Here is a 16,915-nt window from a genome sequence, read left to right as displayed (position 1 = left end):
TGCCAGCTATCAGCATGTGATTTTTTTTTCGTGTTTCATTTCATGCTCCATTTCGGCACACTATTGGTATATTCGTTGGGACATCTTCTATGTATAGAGGACTCGCGCCGGATAATCCGCACTCTTTAAACGCTTCCTGTCTTTTTGTTCCGCCTTATCTTTTTTCTTTTGTGTAGTTAGATGCAGTAAAAGGATTCCTGGCTCACGCTTAATGGACACACAATCTCATGTATAGTATTGTTTGTATAACAAAAAATGAACACATTTTCTCAGTCTAAACAGTGCGGCTGTGTCATGATGCTTAGATTGCATTAACCGGGATTAGCACCTCCCCTCTCCAGTTTCAAAGGGATTTAAACACATGGGTGAGGATTTAGTCATTTCACACACCACTAGAAATATTAGACACTCAACTTTTAGTCAATCTTCACAACCATTGTTAGCTAGTCAACAGATAATTCCAACCCCAAACAAAATAAAAAGCATGCAACAGCAAGAGTTATGTATTTGATAACTGTGCACATGCACATGTGCTCAGAAGACCTGTCTTTAACCTTTCAATAGAGGTTTCAAACGTCAAAATTGTACAATGGGTTCCCAAGATATCCACCGGTTTCTGTGAAGTTTCTATTGCAAATTTGCACTTATGCTCTTATGTTCTATTTTTTCTTCACTCCAAACAAGTAGTATCAAGATTGATTAATTCACTTGCACAACAATCTCAAAGGTGTTATCTTTCTTTTGGAACAAAAATAACATATTATAGCCCTTGCGTTTGTGGATATATACTCAAATTACTTTGGGTATGTTCTCTTTTAGAAAGATAACTCAGATATATAGGCCTAGTGATGAACAGGAAATGTTACCAAGGTCCTTGCCCTTGGTTACATTTCATGATTTATTTACAAAAATACTATTCAAGACATCTGCATAAGCATCAGTGCGCAATATAAACCATCTAGATTGAATATTACCTAAATGTTCTCTCATCGGAAAAATGTTTTGCTTGCAAAATGAAATGCTGGGTTGGCGAATTACTTGGGCAGTGTTGCTGCCTAAACAAATCACCAGTTAAACTCATGTCTGGTTTATTATATGCTGTAAGAACACATTTAACATTTTATTTGCGATGTAGGCTATCTGTTACTATTAATTGAGGTAGTTTAAATGGATTAAAAGATCGCTAGTTAAAATGCTAATGTTAACTGTGATGCTTACGCTGACTGCATTGTTAACACTGAATATGACAAAAAGCATACAGGTATGTAACCAAACGCCTAAACATATTTCACTTTGAAATGTTTACCGGTTTGTTAGCTTTTAATCATCAGCATCGCATATGGGTTGAATAACCTTATGATTCATAGCAAAGGCTTACAGAACCTTTTTGTGTTTAGGTAGACAGCTGAGAACACAATCATCACGTGTCTAATGCTTTCTTATGTTACTTCACCTCAGAATCTATGAATGTAGCAGAAAACCTGTGCACATGTTTGTGTAGTTTGCTGTTGTGGACCTTTAAATTATTGGCTTACAGCAAAAATACACCATCAAAACCCAACCATTCATGTTTACGCAATCATTTGCAGAAGGCCTCAACAAATGTACTAGGCTTACTGCATGACTTCAAGGACATTGTGTTTTCAAAAAAACGAACAGCCGGGGGATTAGGTGAGCGCTAAAATGTCTAAGAGAGGAAAACAATGCAAATTAGTCACTGTCAGTACCGATGCACAAAATAATCTCAGGAGAAGTCAGGTAACTTCTGAGCAGTTTCACACTATAGCTGATGAAACGCAATGACAGAAAGAGGGAGAAAGAGAGACAGAGGAAGAAAGAGAGACTGAGACAGAGAGAGAGAGAGAGAGAGAGAGAGAGAGAGAGAGAGAGAGAGAGAGAGAGAGAGAGAGAAAGAGACAGCGAGGAGAGCTTAATGCGGCTGGCCCTGACTCATCAAGAAGCAGCGTGATCAGAAAGAGTAATTGAGGGCAAGCCAGGGGCTAAAATGTCTTTTGTCCACTCACTGTGTTATTCTGTTGATGGCGCAGCAACGGTATGGAAATTTGCTTTAGAAATGTGTGTGTTGAGGCACTTCCTATAAATGCGATGGGTGTATGGTGTATACGGCATCTGTGAGTTGTGTCCCTTTGTGTGCCTGCAGTATTAGGGTCTGCAGGGGGTCATTTGGAAACATTTTGACTTAACAAATGACATCGGACTGACACAGGACCAGATATGTACACTGACAAAGCATATAGAAATATTATGGAAATTAACAATATTATTATATCCTGCATGGTCACAGGTTGTTTTCATCGCTTGTTTTGTCTTCACAGCAATTCACGAGGGACACAGAATCAGTATGCCAAATTGGTTTTCTATTCAAGCTAAACCAAACGCTTTAATATCAGGGATTACAAAAAAAAGCCTATTTTGGATGCTCAAAGTAACTCCACAAAAGCATGCATCTATCCGTACATTTAACATGTTGACAAATAAGTGAACTGAATTTGAATCAAGTGAGAGAACAGTTTTTCCAGCTCTTTTGAGCAGTCCTTAGACCAAACACAATTAAAGACCAATAAGAAAAGGTGCCATTTGAAAACTTTCATTTAAGGTCAAAAAGCAGCAGCCTAAATGTCATTCACGATAGCTTTGTTGCTGTGTTAATTGGGTGTTTCAAATCCCATTGCCCAGGGTTTTTTTGGTCTCCTAAGAGAAGCATTATTTATTGTTGTAAAAGTTGCCAAAAAAAAGATAAATACCTTAGTTTGTACACAAACTGCATGCCACTGTTTTTCTCCTTGTTGGAGCAGTGAAACAGGCACGCAGGACTGTTGGATACTTTGACGAAGACGTGTCTTCTACACTGTCTTTAAAACCTCAGGCAGCTCAGTGGGCAGCATTTTTCAATTCATTGGATTGAGACATACCTTGATGCCTCTATTCCTCCAAAAACCTCCTGAAGGGAACATTTTAGCTGTTTTGGAGTCGTAGATGATGATGATACGGCTGTACTGGATTTCTACAATGGCGGAATCAATTTAAACGCAATACTTTTTCTCTTCCATGAAAAGGGTACATTCACTAATGCTGTTAACATTGGATACAAGGCACTTCGATATATGCCATTGGGATTATGGGATACAGAGTCAGCTAATGCAACCGGCTGCAAAGTTAAGCTGGTTGCCGCCACAACTCACAAACACTGCCTACGTCAGACTTTGCGACACCCTTCACCCAAAACGCCCGCGAGAAACATCTGCATAGAATAACAATGTGTTGATTAGCAACAACGAATGCGCACGTACACTTTTTCACCTCGCAAGCCCTGGGATTTATTTAAGAACAGCATATGTCTATAGGTAACTATTGTATAGGATTTCCATTTTGTTCATCTATTTGAAAACGGGTATAATTGGTTTCATTAAACAGCTCTTGGTTGACTGTAGACCTCAAATCAAGCTAGTAATCAAATCAAACTTACCAGTTTTAAATCAAACTGGTAATCAAAATAATAGTTAATAGTACTACCTTAGTCCTTCTAAGGAAGGCTATTATTGCAATGTATTGGTTTGATTGACGAGCACTGAGAGTTTTTTTGGATGACAAACACGGCCAGAGAGGTCCTGCTGTGCTTTCTGGACAGTGAATGATGAGTGAAAGTTTAGCGAGGGGCCGACTTGTGCAAGAAGGTCTGGAGAAGAGGCCAAGGCACATATTTTATGCAACGCGTGTGTGGAGGGTGTAATGGACAAAAATCGAATACGGTCTGGCAATGCAAGGCTATATACTTGTTGTTTCCAGGCATTTCAAATTCCTCCTCCAAATTCCCCTTCCTATCCTACCTTGTCCTGGCCTACTTTTAAAAACACAAGTTGATGAAGGGGGGGATGATGGGGGGGTCAAGGAGGTTGATGCAACCGTGCTAAAACTAGCATTTCTCGTTAGGGCACACTTAACACCCTAGCATATGTCGTGGTGTTCCTGGCGACAGTATGTGTATTTTTATGTGTTTGCCTCCCCTTTCCAACTGTTTCATGTTACCTAGAATATTGCCATACATCTTCCTGTCATTCTGTTGTTGTTTATGCTGTTGCCACCTTGAAAAACATATTTATCTTCTTAATATCTTCTGTTCGACCGCATCGTTCCACAGTATTGTTTAATGCTGTTTAGTCATTGCTGCACTTTTACAGTACAAGATGACCTGAACACTGCAGAGAAACACACCCTACATTGACCGCTACAACACTTTAAAATGTTCATGAATTTAACATGTTACATTCAGTCTCAGCATGAAAGGGACGATGAAACATTTGGTGTATTTCATCGCAAAGTTTCCTGAGGATGACCAGGTGGAGAGCTTTCAGTTGAGGTAGAGTGATAAGTAAGACGGGAAGGAGGGACTAAATGAGGGAGACTAATGGAGGTCTCAGAATGTACGGCATCTCTCTCCGTTACTGTAGCTCTTTACAGCCACCCCGGCCGCAACGGAGACCGTAGACACAGACAAAGGGACCCATACATGCACACTCTCTCTACACACAGACACACACGCACACACACACACTTAGATACGGACCGTCTTCCAACAGACGGACAGCAGTGTCTGGCATCATTAACTTGGCATCTCCTTAATTCAGACAGATCATGTAATCACCCACTGTGTGTGTGTGTGTGTGTGAGTGTCTAGAGCCCAGCTAAGTGAGTAACTTCCCTAACTCTGACCAGTGGGATTATAGATCACCGGTGAGGTAAATGATCTACACACACACTTGCACAGCTAACGGTACATTTGCCCGAGGAGCACGTTCACACCAACACAATGACACAAACACACACACACACACACACACACACACACACACACACACACACACACACACACACACACACACAAACACACACTCACAATCAATCAATCAATGATCTGATAACAAATTACCTTCCAAAGTCACATATCCTTTAGAAACAAACTGAGTTACTTTGATTGGAACAATCACATAACTCACACGAAACAGAATGAATTTGCTACGTTTATATGCTCTCTCGGATATGGCGAGTTCACTTCGGGTCACCCTTACCTCCCAGGTGATACGTGCCTCCTGTGGTGATGGAAAGAGGAGAGCTGGTCCGGACGGCAGATGCCTCGTCGCCATCGATGGTGAGCATGGCAAAGTTCTCCTTGGCCACCAGACGTACGGCGTGCCACTGGCCGTCACTGAGGTTAGAGCCTGGCACAGAGGAGAGAGCAGAGGGGGGGATGAGCGTGATTAGATGTGCATGAGCATTCAGGAAGCACAAAGCCAGACAACGGTCAGACTCAAGCGACACTTCAACTTCAATCAACTTCGGTTGCACGGCATTGTTGTTCAAAGGGTCGAAAAACTGGCAATTGGTGTCTGCAAAAATAATAATGATAAGTGGGGTATTGCAAATCCGACCCAAAACACATCACAGGATATCGACCGATTTCAGGTATCTGAAAACATATTTAATAGATTCCCTTTAAGTACATTAAGATTGAGACGTAGGATGCTGCTTTCCCCTTTTTTTTCTCTGGTAGGACCTTGAAGATATCTAAAGACCCCTACGTCTCCCTCTGAAGATGTCGTCTAGCTAGTGGAGCAGTTGTTTAGGTAATTGCAAGGAAATGCAAGATTGACTCTGCTTTCTGGGTAAGTGATCTTTGTTGGAGTCTGCTGGGAAGTGAAATTACTTTGGCCCATGAGAACGAGACATTTCTATTAGCCGTGCAGGATGTAAAACTAATCTCTTGGTCAACTGGCCGTAGTGCCCACTTGACTTAGAATTTCCCCGGACAATTAATCACTTAGGCGCCAAAGCAACTGATCATTCTAAAAATGTAATACAATTGCATCAAAGTGTGGAAATATACATCCACTGGAACACAGAAAGATAATCATTTTAGAGAAAACTAGTTGTTCACCAACTGGTTAGGTGAAATGTAGCCAGAAAAAACTGTGATAGCGGGTGATAGGTGTTAGTGAACAAAATATCTGTCCGTCTGTCCATGCCCCTCTCCCTCCCGCTCTCCCTCTCGCTCCTGCTCCCCTCCCTCCTTCCCTCTGTTGTTAATGAGCACATCATTTCCATACTCAATGATGGCATCATTGCACCTTTTCATCTCTCTTTATCTGTGTATGTTTCTCTCTATCTCGATCTCTCTCTCCAATGCTACCTCTCTGTGAACCGCCCATGTGGTTTGACGTCAAGAGAGAGGGAGAGCGCAGAAAAAAAGAAAAGCAGGTGTAATCTTAGCCTCCCCACTCATATCTTTCCCGCCCCCCAGGTGAGCGCAGGTTCTCACAAGGCTGCCGTTCTTATGCTCCTGCTCTCTTTGTTTGTTTCATTCTCCTCCATTCCTGCTGATGACAAGAGTCTCATGGTCCCGGAGGAGCTCAACTGCATTACCTGAGGAAGGGTCATGTGTGTGCCACAGTGTCGCAGCACTGTGCGAGGTGTGTGTGTGTGTGTGTGTGTGTGTGTGTGTGTGTGTGTGTGTGCGCGCGTGCGTGCGTGGGTGAGTGTGCGCATGTGTTTCTGTTTATAGGTGTATGTATGTATGTGTGTGGGAGAAAAAGTTTATCAGGGAGTGTCTTAGTTTGCTGTGTGTGTGAGAAAGAAAGTTGAATAGGGTGTATGTGTATCAGTGAGTTTGTTGCAGTCTTTGTTTGTGTGTGTGCGTTTGTGTGTGTGTGAGAGCTTGTGTACGTGCGTCCACTCTCTGAATTTCCGTCCTGCCTACCATGACGGCCGCTGCTACTTGTGGATGCTGTCCATCTTGTGTGCACAGTCAGAGTGGATTCGGATATTATACCGTTTGTATGCGCCCCGATGTTGCAGACCTGAGTCTTTCCCCCTCTCTGAGTGGGTCTTCCCTCCCCGCACTCTCCTTGTCGCTGTACTCTATTAGATGTGAGTGATGTTCAGGGCGAGGGCATTACCACTAGAGCCTAGAGAAAAGCCGGCTTGCTTTCATCAGACTGGCCTTCCATGCATCACCCTTTAGTGACACCCATCTCTGTTCCTCTTCTTATACCCCCTCACCGCCACCACCCCTATTCTGTCTTCCGCTCTCCGATATGTGCTATCCATCAATACCTTTGTTCTTTCTCTTCCGCCCCCTCGCTCTCTCTTTCTTCCCTCCATCTTTCACTTCGTTATTCCCTTTCTCCCTCCAGTCATTACATCTTTTTGCGTTATTTCTATTTTGAACATTTCGGCCTTTTTACCCCCCTTTCTTTTTCTCTCTTATCCCTCTTGGTTGCTCTCCTTCTGTATATCTTCCTTCCCTCCGTCATGTATTCATTCCTTTCCATTATCCCTTCCTCGCTTCATTTCTTTCTCTCCTTCTATTCCATTATCTATTTTTTTCCTCCATCCCTTCGCTTCCTTCTTTCTTTGTATTTAATCCTCTCTTTCTTCCTCTGACAGCTCAGTTCTCATTCCACCGTGGCTACTCCACACCAGGTTGCCCGACAGTCTCACAAACACTCATAAGGCAAGTTCAGAGTTCAAGGAAAGGTTGCGTTTGAAACACTGCAGTCTTGCAACTATGCATAGTGGACTCACTATATAAATATAAAGTTCATATATATTTTTTATTGTCAGTAAGTGCACGGCAATATAATCTTTGTCAGTGGGTTGCCAATGGAAATGTGTTTGTTATTTAATTTGGATCACGGGCTGTAATTAGATGTCATGAACTACCTCTCTGCATCTGGAGAATGCATTTTCATTCCGAGATAAGACGCAAAGCTGGATTTAGCCGGCTGCTTTCAAGGGGATACAATCAAGTGGAAACCGAGATGTACTTTCATCTATACTGGGGGGGGGGGAACAGAGTGAAAAAATCGTCCTCCCCCCCTTCTTCACATCTGGGAATGCTGCAGTTCTTTCTTTGTTCTTTTTTCCAACTGAGTCTGTGTTGTTGTTGTTAGTTAGTGTACTAGCTGGCGGGAACACATCAGGGTTGTGTGTTCACCTTGATACAGCTTCAAGCGCGCATGCTGCGGTGCCACGTTTTTGGCGCTACGACACGTCATGACAATCAACAGTCATCAGCGCGCCAACGATTTGACCGGCCCGCCAACGCAGACATTCGTTTTGATATTTGAGCCACTGCCTTTTAAAATGATGACAGTGATTACGGTCGATGTTCTTGTTTGTGTTCATGTTCGTAGCAGAGACGGACACTATGCTACCAGGGTCTGCCTTGAGAAGAGCCAAAGGCCTCTCTGCAACCAGGGAGTCTCCTGAAATGGTCACCCGGACAGCCAGAGGGTTGGTGGGAGTTTCGCAGTGGCGTTGCCCCATTGGCTTCTAATTTAAGGGGCACAAGACAGACACATACACACACACGTACACACACGCACATACTGTGCAGGTGATCATTGCAATGCTAGTAATGATGGGAGGAATGTGAAAATGTTCTGGATTTCCTTAATAAAGATACACACAACTGTACCCCCCCCCCCCACACACACACACATACGTAAATATGCATAGAAACTCTGTGTTAGACCCCTAGATTTCAATTTATGGTGAAAAGCTTGTTTCTGTAAAGTGATAACAAACAAAACGTAATTGCATTTGCGATATGTCCGAGTCCAGCAGTCCCATTTCTGTATATTGGCCGTATATAAGTTTGATGAAATCATAACCAAGCGCGTCTTTCAATCTGTCCCTCTGATTTACCTTCTGGATGTAAAAGACAATAGACAACCTGAAGCCTTTTGACCTCTCATCTGGTTTACATCAGCTGCAATAGCTTTGAATGATGAGTTTATTTGCAGGAGCATGTACACAGACACGCTTACACAAACACATACACAGACACAGACTCTCACACACACACAGACTCACACACACACACAGACTAACACGCACACGCACACACACAATTCTAATGCACACACAAACAAACACCTGCCCACCTCATCTGCATACACATGGACCCAAACAACAATATTCTTCCTGTCTATCATAGATAACAGAGGCCCTATAATGGGAGGAAGGTAGGGACGTTTAATTTAGATTTATCTCGATTCAATGTTTGTTATCACTCTCCTTCCCCTCATTTTGTTGACATAAGTAGTCACAAATTAGGCCTGATAAAACCCAATACCTAACTTACCAGTTACTCTTTGACCTATTTTAGTTTTGAATGACAAGTTGAACAAATGAAAATAAATTGGATTTCAGGCCTCGCTATATCAGCCTGCATTGTGAATTCTAAGTAGTGGGAAGGGACTGGGGTTGTCTTGAAATATGCCATTTAAGGCGAATAAGTTATTTCTCTCTTTAAATATACCATATACCATCCGACTGACTTATGAATTATACATACACCAAACAAAAATTCATCTTTATAAATCAAAGCAAGACTTTGATTCGTTTTTCTCAATAGTATTGCTTAATATATACAATCCCTAGCAAACCTTTTAAATAAATACAACATTTGGAATGAACCCATACAGATGTTGCTCATCCCATCTCAATACAAGGACATCTATTTAAGCCGCTGTTGTTTCCCACAGCAAGAACACAAGCAAGCCCAGGGTTGAATGTGCTCGGCTCAATATATCCAAGTGCCTTATTTATATTTAATATCCCAGAAGATTCATACTGATTCCGCGAAGTTGGGAAAATGGAGGGTCCCCTGCTGCTCTTTGTCTATTTGCTATGTGGTCTGCGGTCTCGGGGAGAAAGTGAAAGACTGCAGAGAAGCTCTTCTGCACCCAGTTCCACCTTAAAGAGAACGTGATCCAATACATCAGACTAGCCCATGATAGCCCTGATGTCTGAGTTCCTCCAACCTCAGAGACATGGGGCTGGAGCATTAGATGGAGCTGAGGTATGACAAGGCCGAATGGGCATCCAGGGTCGGAAAAAGAGGCCATTGGTAAGTTGAAGGGACGCCAAGCAAAGGATAGATTCCATAGCGTTGAACGTATGACGTTTCCCGATCGGTGTTATACTTTGCAGCTCGCGCCAGACAGATTTTGAGAAGTTGTAGACGGAACACGTACAAGTCAAGTATGTGCTGTATTTAATAGCCATCAGATATCCTCTGAAAAACAGGCCGACACATTTGAGTATGTACTATCCATTATTTGTTGCGCTTCCATTGCAATGTTTGGAAGTATCGTGGCTGGTTTCTAGAGTGACAGCCAAAGAAAAAGAACATGAGACCGAACAGAAGGAAGTGACGGAGGTGGAAGGTCGACCGACAGATGAAGCTTATAAAGAGCAAGCTGGAGCAAACACAAACTGAGGTGGAGGGTAATACTGAGTAATGAGAGAGTATTGGCAACGAGAGGAGAGGATTTAGAAGATAGGAGTCGGTACACTTGAGACAAGTCTGGTGCCCTTCACCTCATCACTTTTGTACACAGTGTCTAGACCGGTGTTTCTGATTTTTTGACTTTGAAGGATTAGTTCAACAATCTGCTCCCTCAAAAGTGAGCTAGGCACATACATATACAGAAAAGCTCAACTTAAACAGTATACTTTTAAGGCTACCGATTGCCACAATCGTGGGCTCCATCTTTTTCTGCACATCTATATGATTACAAATATGTAACGATCTTCCATATTTATTGTAGTGTTCGCAAGTTAATAGCATTTAAAGTCTGAGTATCGAATATAAAACCAAGTTCCCCGCAGTTAGCATTTGTAAACTATTCAGCCATCAGAAGTTAGCTTGAATTACTCCATTGTGGAAAATTAAGGAAATTAAACAAATACACATGGACACTTCTGATATAGCCTCTTACATATTTGTTTTAAATACTTAAATGTACGTAGATTCAGGACCCTAGAGTTACTTTCCTTTCGGCTAATGTGTACTGGACTTTTATTTTCATCACTGGCTTTTTTATTGCTTGGAAGGTCATAAAACTGATGACCAGGGATCTTAGCTTTGCTATCCATACAACCTCAGCTTTTTGGTGGTTTTACAAAAGTTAATAATTCAGTGCCCGCAAACACTAGAGCAATGGGGAGCGACCTGTTTGTTAGCCTGTGGTGGTGGAGCTTGTGGCCTATTTGAGGGTCCCTCTCTATGAGGGGAAAGTGTCTTTCGCTTTGCACTTGGTAAAAGTATTTTATATCTAAAGCAAAGGGGTAGATTCATGGTTTACTTCATGTATTCAATATAAAGGCCTAATGGGCAAAAATGTGTCGAATAATTGTGCTGTAACGAATGAAGAATAATTGAAAAGGGACAATTAAACCAGTGCTGATTTTGTATTTATCAATCGTGCCGTTAGTTTCGGATCTATTAAAAGTATATTTTTACACAGTCTTCCTATTGTCAGTGAGGGTGGAGAGATGCAACATTGTGGAAAAGCATACTCCTCTGGGAGATGAATACTTTTCCGTATAAATCTATAATTTCCCTACTGTGATAAACTGGTTTTGTAGCTCCCACGTAGGTTATGTCTGCTGAAATGCGGGGCGTGAAGGTAAAAATAAATAGATTGAAGTTGTAAAATTTAACTACCGCGCATACGTTGTGTAGCAACTCATGAAATCGTGCAGCGACATTGCTACTTTATGATTTCCGTGGCCATAGTTTTATGACAGTTCTCTGTCTTTTGTTCTTATTGAAATGCAGACTCAACCATCACTTTTTTGATTACTTCTAATAAACTATCAAATAAATCCATGAGTGTACTCTATAACGCTAAGTGCCTTTTTTTCCATCATGCTTGGTTGCTTTGTTCAGATATTCTATTGTGTGGTCTACAAAACAGCAGTGCTTATTTGAGGTGAGTTTCCATTTACTAGCGTGTGATGTACTTGAGGAAACCGTGCACACATTTATTCAGAGTTAACCTCAACCTTAACCATATCTTTTGACATTTTGTCAATTGATTTGACGACGGGATACTGTATATATATTATTATAGTGGGCAAATATAGATAATATATAGAATAATAGAATAAAATCGACTTTCGAAAAAAAATGCAGTTAGGCTAAGTTAAGTTGAGGAACTCTGCAGCTGTTGGACAGAATTCTAGTGGCTCTCCATGGCAATATTGATACTGTTGTTACTATTAATACACCCTTTTTTCATGCAGCAAATTTAACCATGAAGGGGCGCAACTCTTGTGTATTACTTCTGAAGGGGAGAGGTCTTTCTCAGAATGAGTCATGCTGAAGGTATTGGGGGGGGGGTGCCTGCGGTGGAGACGGAGTGGGTTCAGGGGGTCACCACCAGTTTAGTTGAGCAAGGAGAGAGAGAGAGAGAGAGAGAGAGAGAGAGAGAGAGAGAGAGAGAGAGAGAGAGAGAGAGAGAGAGAGAGAGAGAGAGTAATGCTTTGGCAACACTGTTTGGATTACCAATAGTCATGCCAATAAAGCTTTTTTGAATTGAATTGAATTGAGAAACAGGGAGTGAGAGAGAGAGAATGATAGAGAGAGAGAGAGAGAACACGAGAGAGAGACTGAGTGAACGTGAGAGAGAGAGAGAGATAGAGTGAGACAGAGAGTGAGAGAGAGAACGAGTGAACGTGAGAGTGAACGTGAGAGTGAACGTGAGAGTGAACGTGAGAGTGAACGTGAGAGAGAGAGAGAGATAAAGAGAGACAGAGAGTGAAACAGAGAGAGAGAGAGAGAGAGAGAGAGAGAGAGAGAGAGAGAGAGAGAGAGAGAGAGAGGGAGGGACAGGGAGAGGGAGGTTGGAGAGTGCGAGAGAGAGAGAGAGAGAGAGAGCAAGATTGAAAGAGAGAGCGAGATAGAGTGAGATTGAACGAGTGAGAGAAAAAGCAAGCAAGTGAGAGAAATATAGTGAACGAGCTCGGTCCGACGGGCACGTACACAAGACAGACACAAACAGCGAAGAGAAAACAGGGCCTCACCGAGCTCCTAGGTGAGCCGAAAGTGAGGAGAGATACGCTGATGTAACCCAGGCTAGAGGTGAGAGGATCGGGTTGTAAAGTCTGCGTACGTCAGGAATACAGCGAGGTGTGTCCGGAGAGGGAACCGCCGAGAGGAACTTTAATGAGGACAGAAATTGCACGGTAAAATAAATTCAATCTTAATACCATAAGGATACATTTAAGCGCTCTATCTTACAAGAAATTCACACTTTATTTTGGATCCCTATGAAAAGAAAATGCTGCCCTCAAAAAGTGCCAACGACAGGATGGTAAAATACCCTGTGTGCCAGAGTTGATGGCAAAGACATCTTTTGTCCACTCCCCATGCCAGCCCCACACAGCAACAGACACAGGGTGGTGTCTGATTACTCTCTGACACCAGTAGGAAATCACTTCTCCATCTCTTCCTTCTCCTCCTTTCGCCATTCCTTTCGCTTTTCAACTGTGTTGAGGGCGCCTTCTGCCTTTCACCAGACCCCCACACTTGGAGCATCCCCAATATCCCCCCCAAAAGAAAGTGTCAGCTACAAACGCCAATGATACTGGATAGCTGGAATCATATAAGGTAAACTCAATCATGGCGGGGGGGGGAAATATGGGGCCATCGATCATGAAGTCATGCGTGTGTCTAGACGAGCCAGAGGAACGGGCGGATCAGACGTATGAGAGGCGGGGAAGCCAACGCCTGGGGTTGAAAACTGTCTGGCACCCAACCACGCAAGACATCCAGACACCCTGGCAGCTCTGGCGGTGGCAACGGCATATGTTTGTGTGTGTGCGTTTATGTGTGTGTTTGTGGTTGTGTGTGTTTGTGTGTGTGTGTGTATGTGCTGTGGCTGTGTGTTTGTACGTACAAAAGTAAGCTTTCGAAGGAGTTTGTGTGTGGGTGCACATGTGTATGTGTGTGCGCACGCATGAGTGTGTGTGCGTGTAAAAGTGTGTGTGTGTGTGTGTGTGCGTTTGTATGAGTTGTTTGTGTGTGTGAGTATGTACATAAGGAAGCTTGCACAGAAGTTTGTGTGTGGGTGGGCGTGTGTATGTGTGTGCGCACCAATGAGGGTGTGCGTGTGTACAAGTGTGTTTGTGTGTGTGTATGTGTGTGTGAGTGCGCATATGAATGTGTTGTGTGTGTGAGTACGTACATAAGTAAGCTTGAGCAGGGCTTTGTGTGTGGCTGCGCGCATGTGTGTGTGTCTGCGCACACATAAGTGTGTGCATGTGTACAAGTGTGTATTTGTGTGTGTCACGAGGGAGGAAGATAGAGAGCATTGTATTTCCATTGATTTCCACCATATTTGCCTCAGGGATCAATGACGGGTAAAAGACAGTCAGCGTCTGACTGATCCAATTTGAGAGCAAAGAAAGTGAAAGGTAAAGAGAGAAGGAGGGAGGAAGAGAGGGTGATAAAGGTAGAGACAGAGAGAGAGGGAGAGAACAATAGAGAAGTGAAAACGTGTCATCAGAAATTTGGAAACTGAGAAGAGCAAAAAAAACTGCAAAAAAAGAAAATTGAACATTGAATTTATAAAGGATGAGCCATTGAAAACAAGACATCTGCAGAAAGGAATAAAGATTAAAATGAAAATGTTGAACGAGAGAGAGAGAACCTTTACAAGATTGCTTAAGAGTACGAGACAATGCTCGGCTTGATTTGAAATGTAATCCTCCTTCTGAGTTATCTCTAATATAGAAACTAAATTTCCTCTGCACTCTCTATTTTCTGAACATACATTACATTCAATCCTGTACTTTTATTCCTTTCCTGACTGCTTTCCAATCTTTTATTTTCCCTTCTCCTTCCCTCATCCTCCCTGTCCATTTGTTTATTTTCTTGATGTCATTGTTTCTTCTGATTTTGCCACCACCGCCATTCTAAACTCAACTGTCTATATCCACAGTCCACGGTCTCTCTCTCTCGCTCTCCCTCGCTTTCACTTGCTCTCTCTCTCTATCACTCTCCCTCACTCTCTCTCGCACTCTCTCTCGCTCTCTCGTTTTCTCTCGTTGTCTCCATCTCTGTCTCGCTTGCTATCTCGCTCTCTCTCACTCTCTCCCTCGATCTCTCCCCCTCGCTCTCTCTCTCTCACTCTCTCTGTCTCTATCTACGTCTGGCTGTCTCTCTCTCTCTCTGGCTCTCCCTCATGCTCTCTCTCTCTCTTGCTCTCTCTCTCGCTCGCCACCCTTATCAGACCTTAATCCAATTTGGATGAATGCATTTTTGGGGCTACGACTGTATTGGGAACTCCAGGGCCCTTGTGGACTCCTCCAAGGTGATTTTGAAGGGCTTTCCCCACGTCTCCAACAGGTAGACCCGGGGAACATTACAGTGTATCGCGCACAGCTACAGTGTTATTCTTAAAACTGTGCCGGAGGCCTTTTTTCTTATTATTGTAGCTATGGTAATTATTTTGGTTGTTCAATTTTGAGCAAATAAATGCATAAGCTTGGACACACTCACCCACCGACACACACACACACACACACCGATACACACACACACACACACACACACACACACACACACACACACTCAAGACACACAAGCGTCATAGCAATTGCATCTCAAAGGAACCAATATTATTACTTAATCATCCACACGCACACCCAGGCTCACACTCACACACACACACAGCAAAGTCACAGGATTAGGAGTGCAAAACATATCTACTGCCTTGGTACTGTCGGAATCGAGCCACTGCCTGTGGCTATTGGCCATTGTTCCTGGGGCATCACTTTACACCCAATGCTTTCGGTATGAAGTGTCCTTGTTGTTTAAGCAAAGGGAGAAATAAAATAAGTTGTAGGGAGAGAAAGCACACATAAGGGATATCACATGGGTGGTGCGCTCAGCAGAGCGAACCATTAGGTTACCCCTCACCACCCTGGAATATACATACAGCAAGAGGGTGAGGGCAAGAGCCAGGAAAATCAGGCAAGACGCCTCTCACCCAGATGCTGGCCTCTTCACCCTGCTGCAGTCAGGCAGACGCCTACGCTGCCTTAAAGCTCGGACGGAGCTTAACTCCGGTGGACTATAACTGGCACTCTTGCACTTTCTGCACCACTTTCTATGCACTTTTATATTTATATACCTTTTTTTTTTGTTAAATGACGTTTTGACTATGATGATGTTTTAATAGCATCACCTCATTAAGGGATGTCTGTTTTTAAATTATTATAACAGTTTCCAGTAATTTGTACAATGAATGATAGAGTGATGACCCTTTTTTAATTTCACTGTATGTAAAATGTTATTTTTGCAAACATGTGACCAATTAAACTTTCAACTTGAACTTGAACATGGGACTGAAAGTGTCAATTACATAAACAGTACACCAATCCAACATCGGATATCATCACACCCCACAATAGAACAGGCAATGCTAGTCCTTGCAGGACATTCATGTCATGCGACAATCAAGTATCAGCTGGCGGCCAACTCAGTCCAATCAAGCTCACATACACAGTGAGGCGGTCGATTTAAGACCTTCCACCTCACACATTCACTCACTCTCTGCTCAGTTCGGTGTGGTGAGACGGCTTCCCCACCACCTCCACCACCAGACTCCACCTGCTTTGGTTCTGCTCTTTGTTTTCTGTAACCTACACAATGGGTCGAGATATCTTATTGTAAAGTGCTCCCTGTTGTTAAATGTCAGTAGGCTGTATCCAGACTAAATATAGTGCCAGACTACAGTTTATCACCATTTCATGCATAAATGGCCTGTGACAGAAGTCAGGGTTTCTGACACAAAAGGCATGATGGGACAGGATAACGGCACAGCAAATCATTTGGTTTTGGTTTATAACCTTTAATCATGTGCAATTTGCTCGATTCACCTTTAATTAAATTACACTTGATTAATCCCTTTATTTAGTTTGGCTTCCCACGCCAATTTGATTACCTCTTAATAATACAAATCAACTTAAATCAGTGCTACTAACACACCTGTTGCTTTTTTTAAAACTACTTCTGTTTTAAAAACAACTTTGTTGCTAA

General features: G+C 42.7%; 1 protein-coding gene across 1 annotated transcript in view; it reads right to left on the bottom strand.

Moving 5' to 3' along the window:
• Positions 1 to 16,915, bottom strand: part of cntnap2a (contactin associated protein 2a) — a gene marked incomplete at its 5' end in the record, with an annotated part of 191,362 nt that overhangs the window by 112,219 nt on the left and 62,228 nt on the right. Inside the window, one exon of the mRNA XM_079754630.1 lies at positions 5,088 to 5,237. Coding sequence (XP_079610756.1) covers positions 5,088 to 5,237 — 150 coding nt within the window. The remainder of the gene's footprint in view (positions 1 to 5,087; positions 5,238 to 16,915) is intronic.

The sequence above is a fragment of the Pollachius pollachius genome (genome assembly GCF_949987615.1).
Source record: "Pollachius pollachius genome assembly, chromosome: 17".
Taxonomy (NCBI): domain Eukaryota; kingdom Metazoa; phylum Chordata; class Actinopteri; order Gadiformes; family Gadidae; genus Pollachius; species Pollachius pollachius.
The sequence above is the reverse complement of the archived record's forward strand: the minus strand, read 5'-3'. Positions and strand labels throughout refer to the sequence as shown.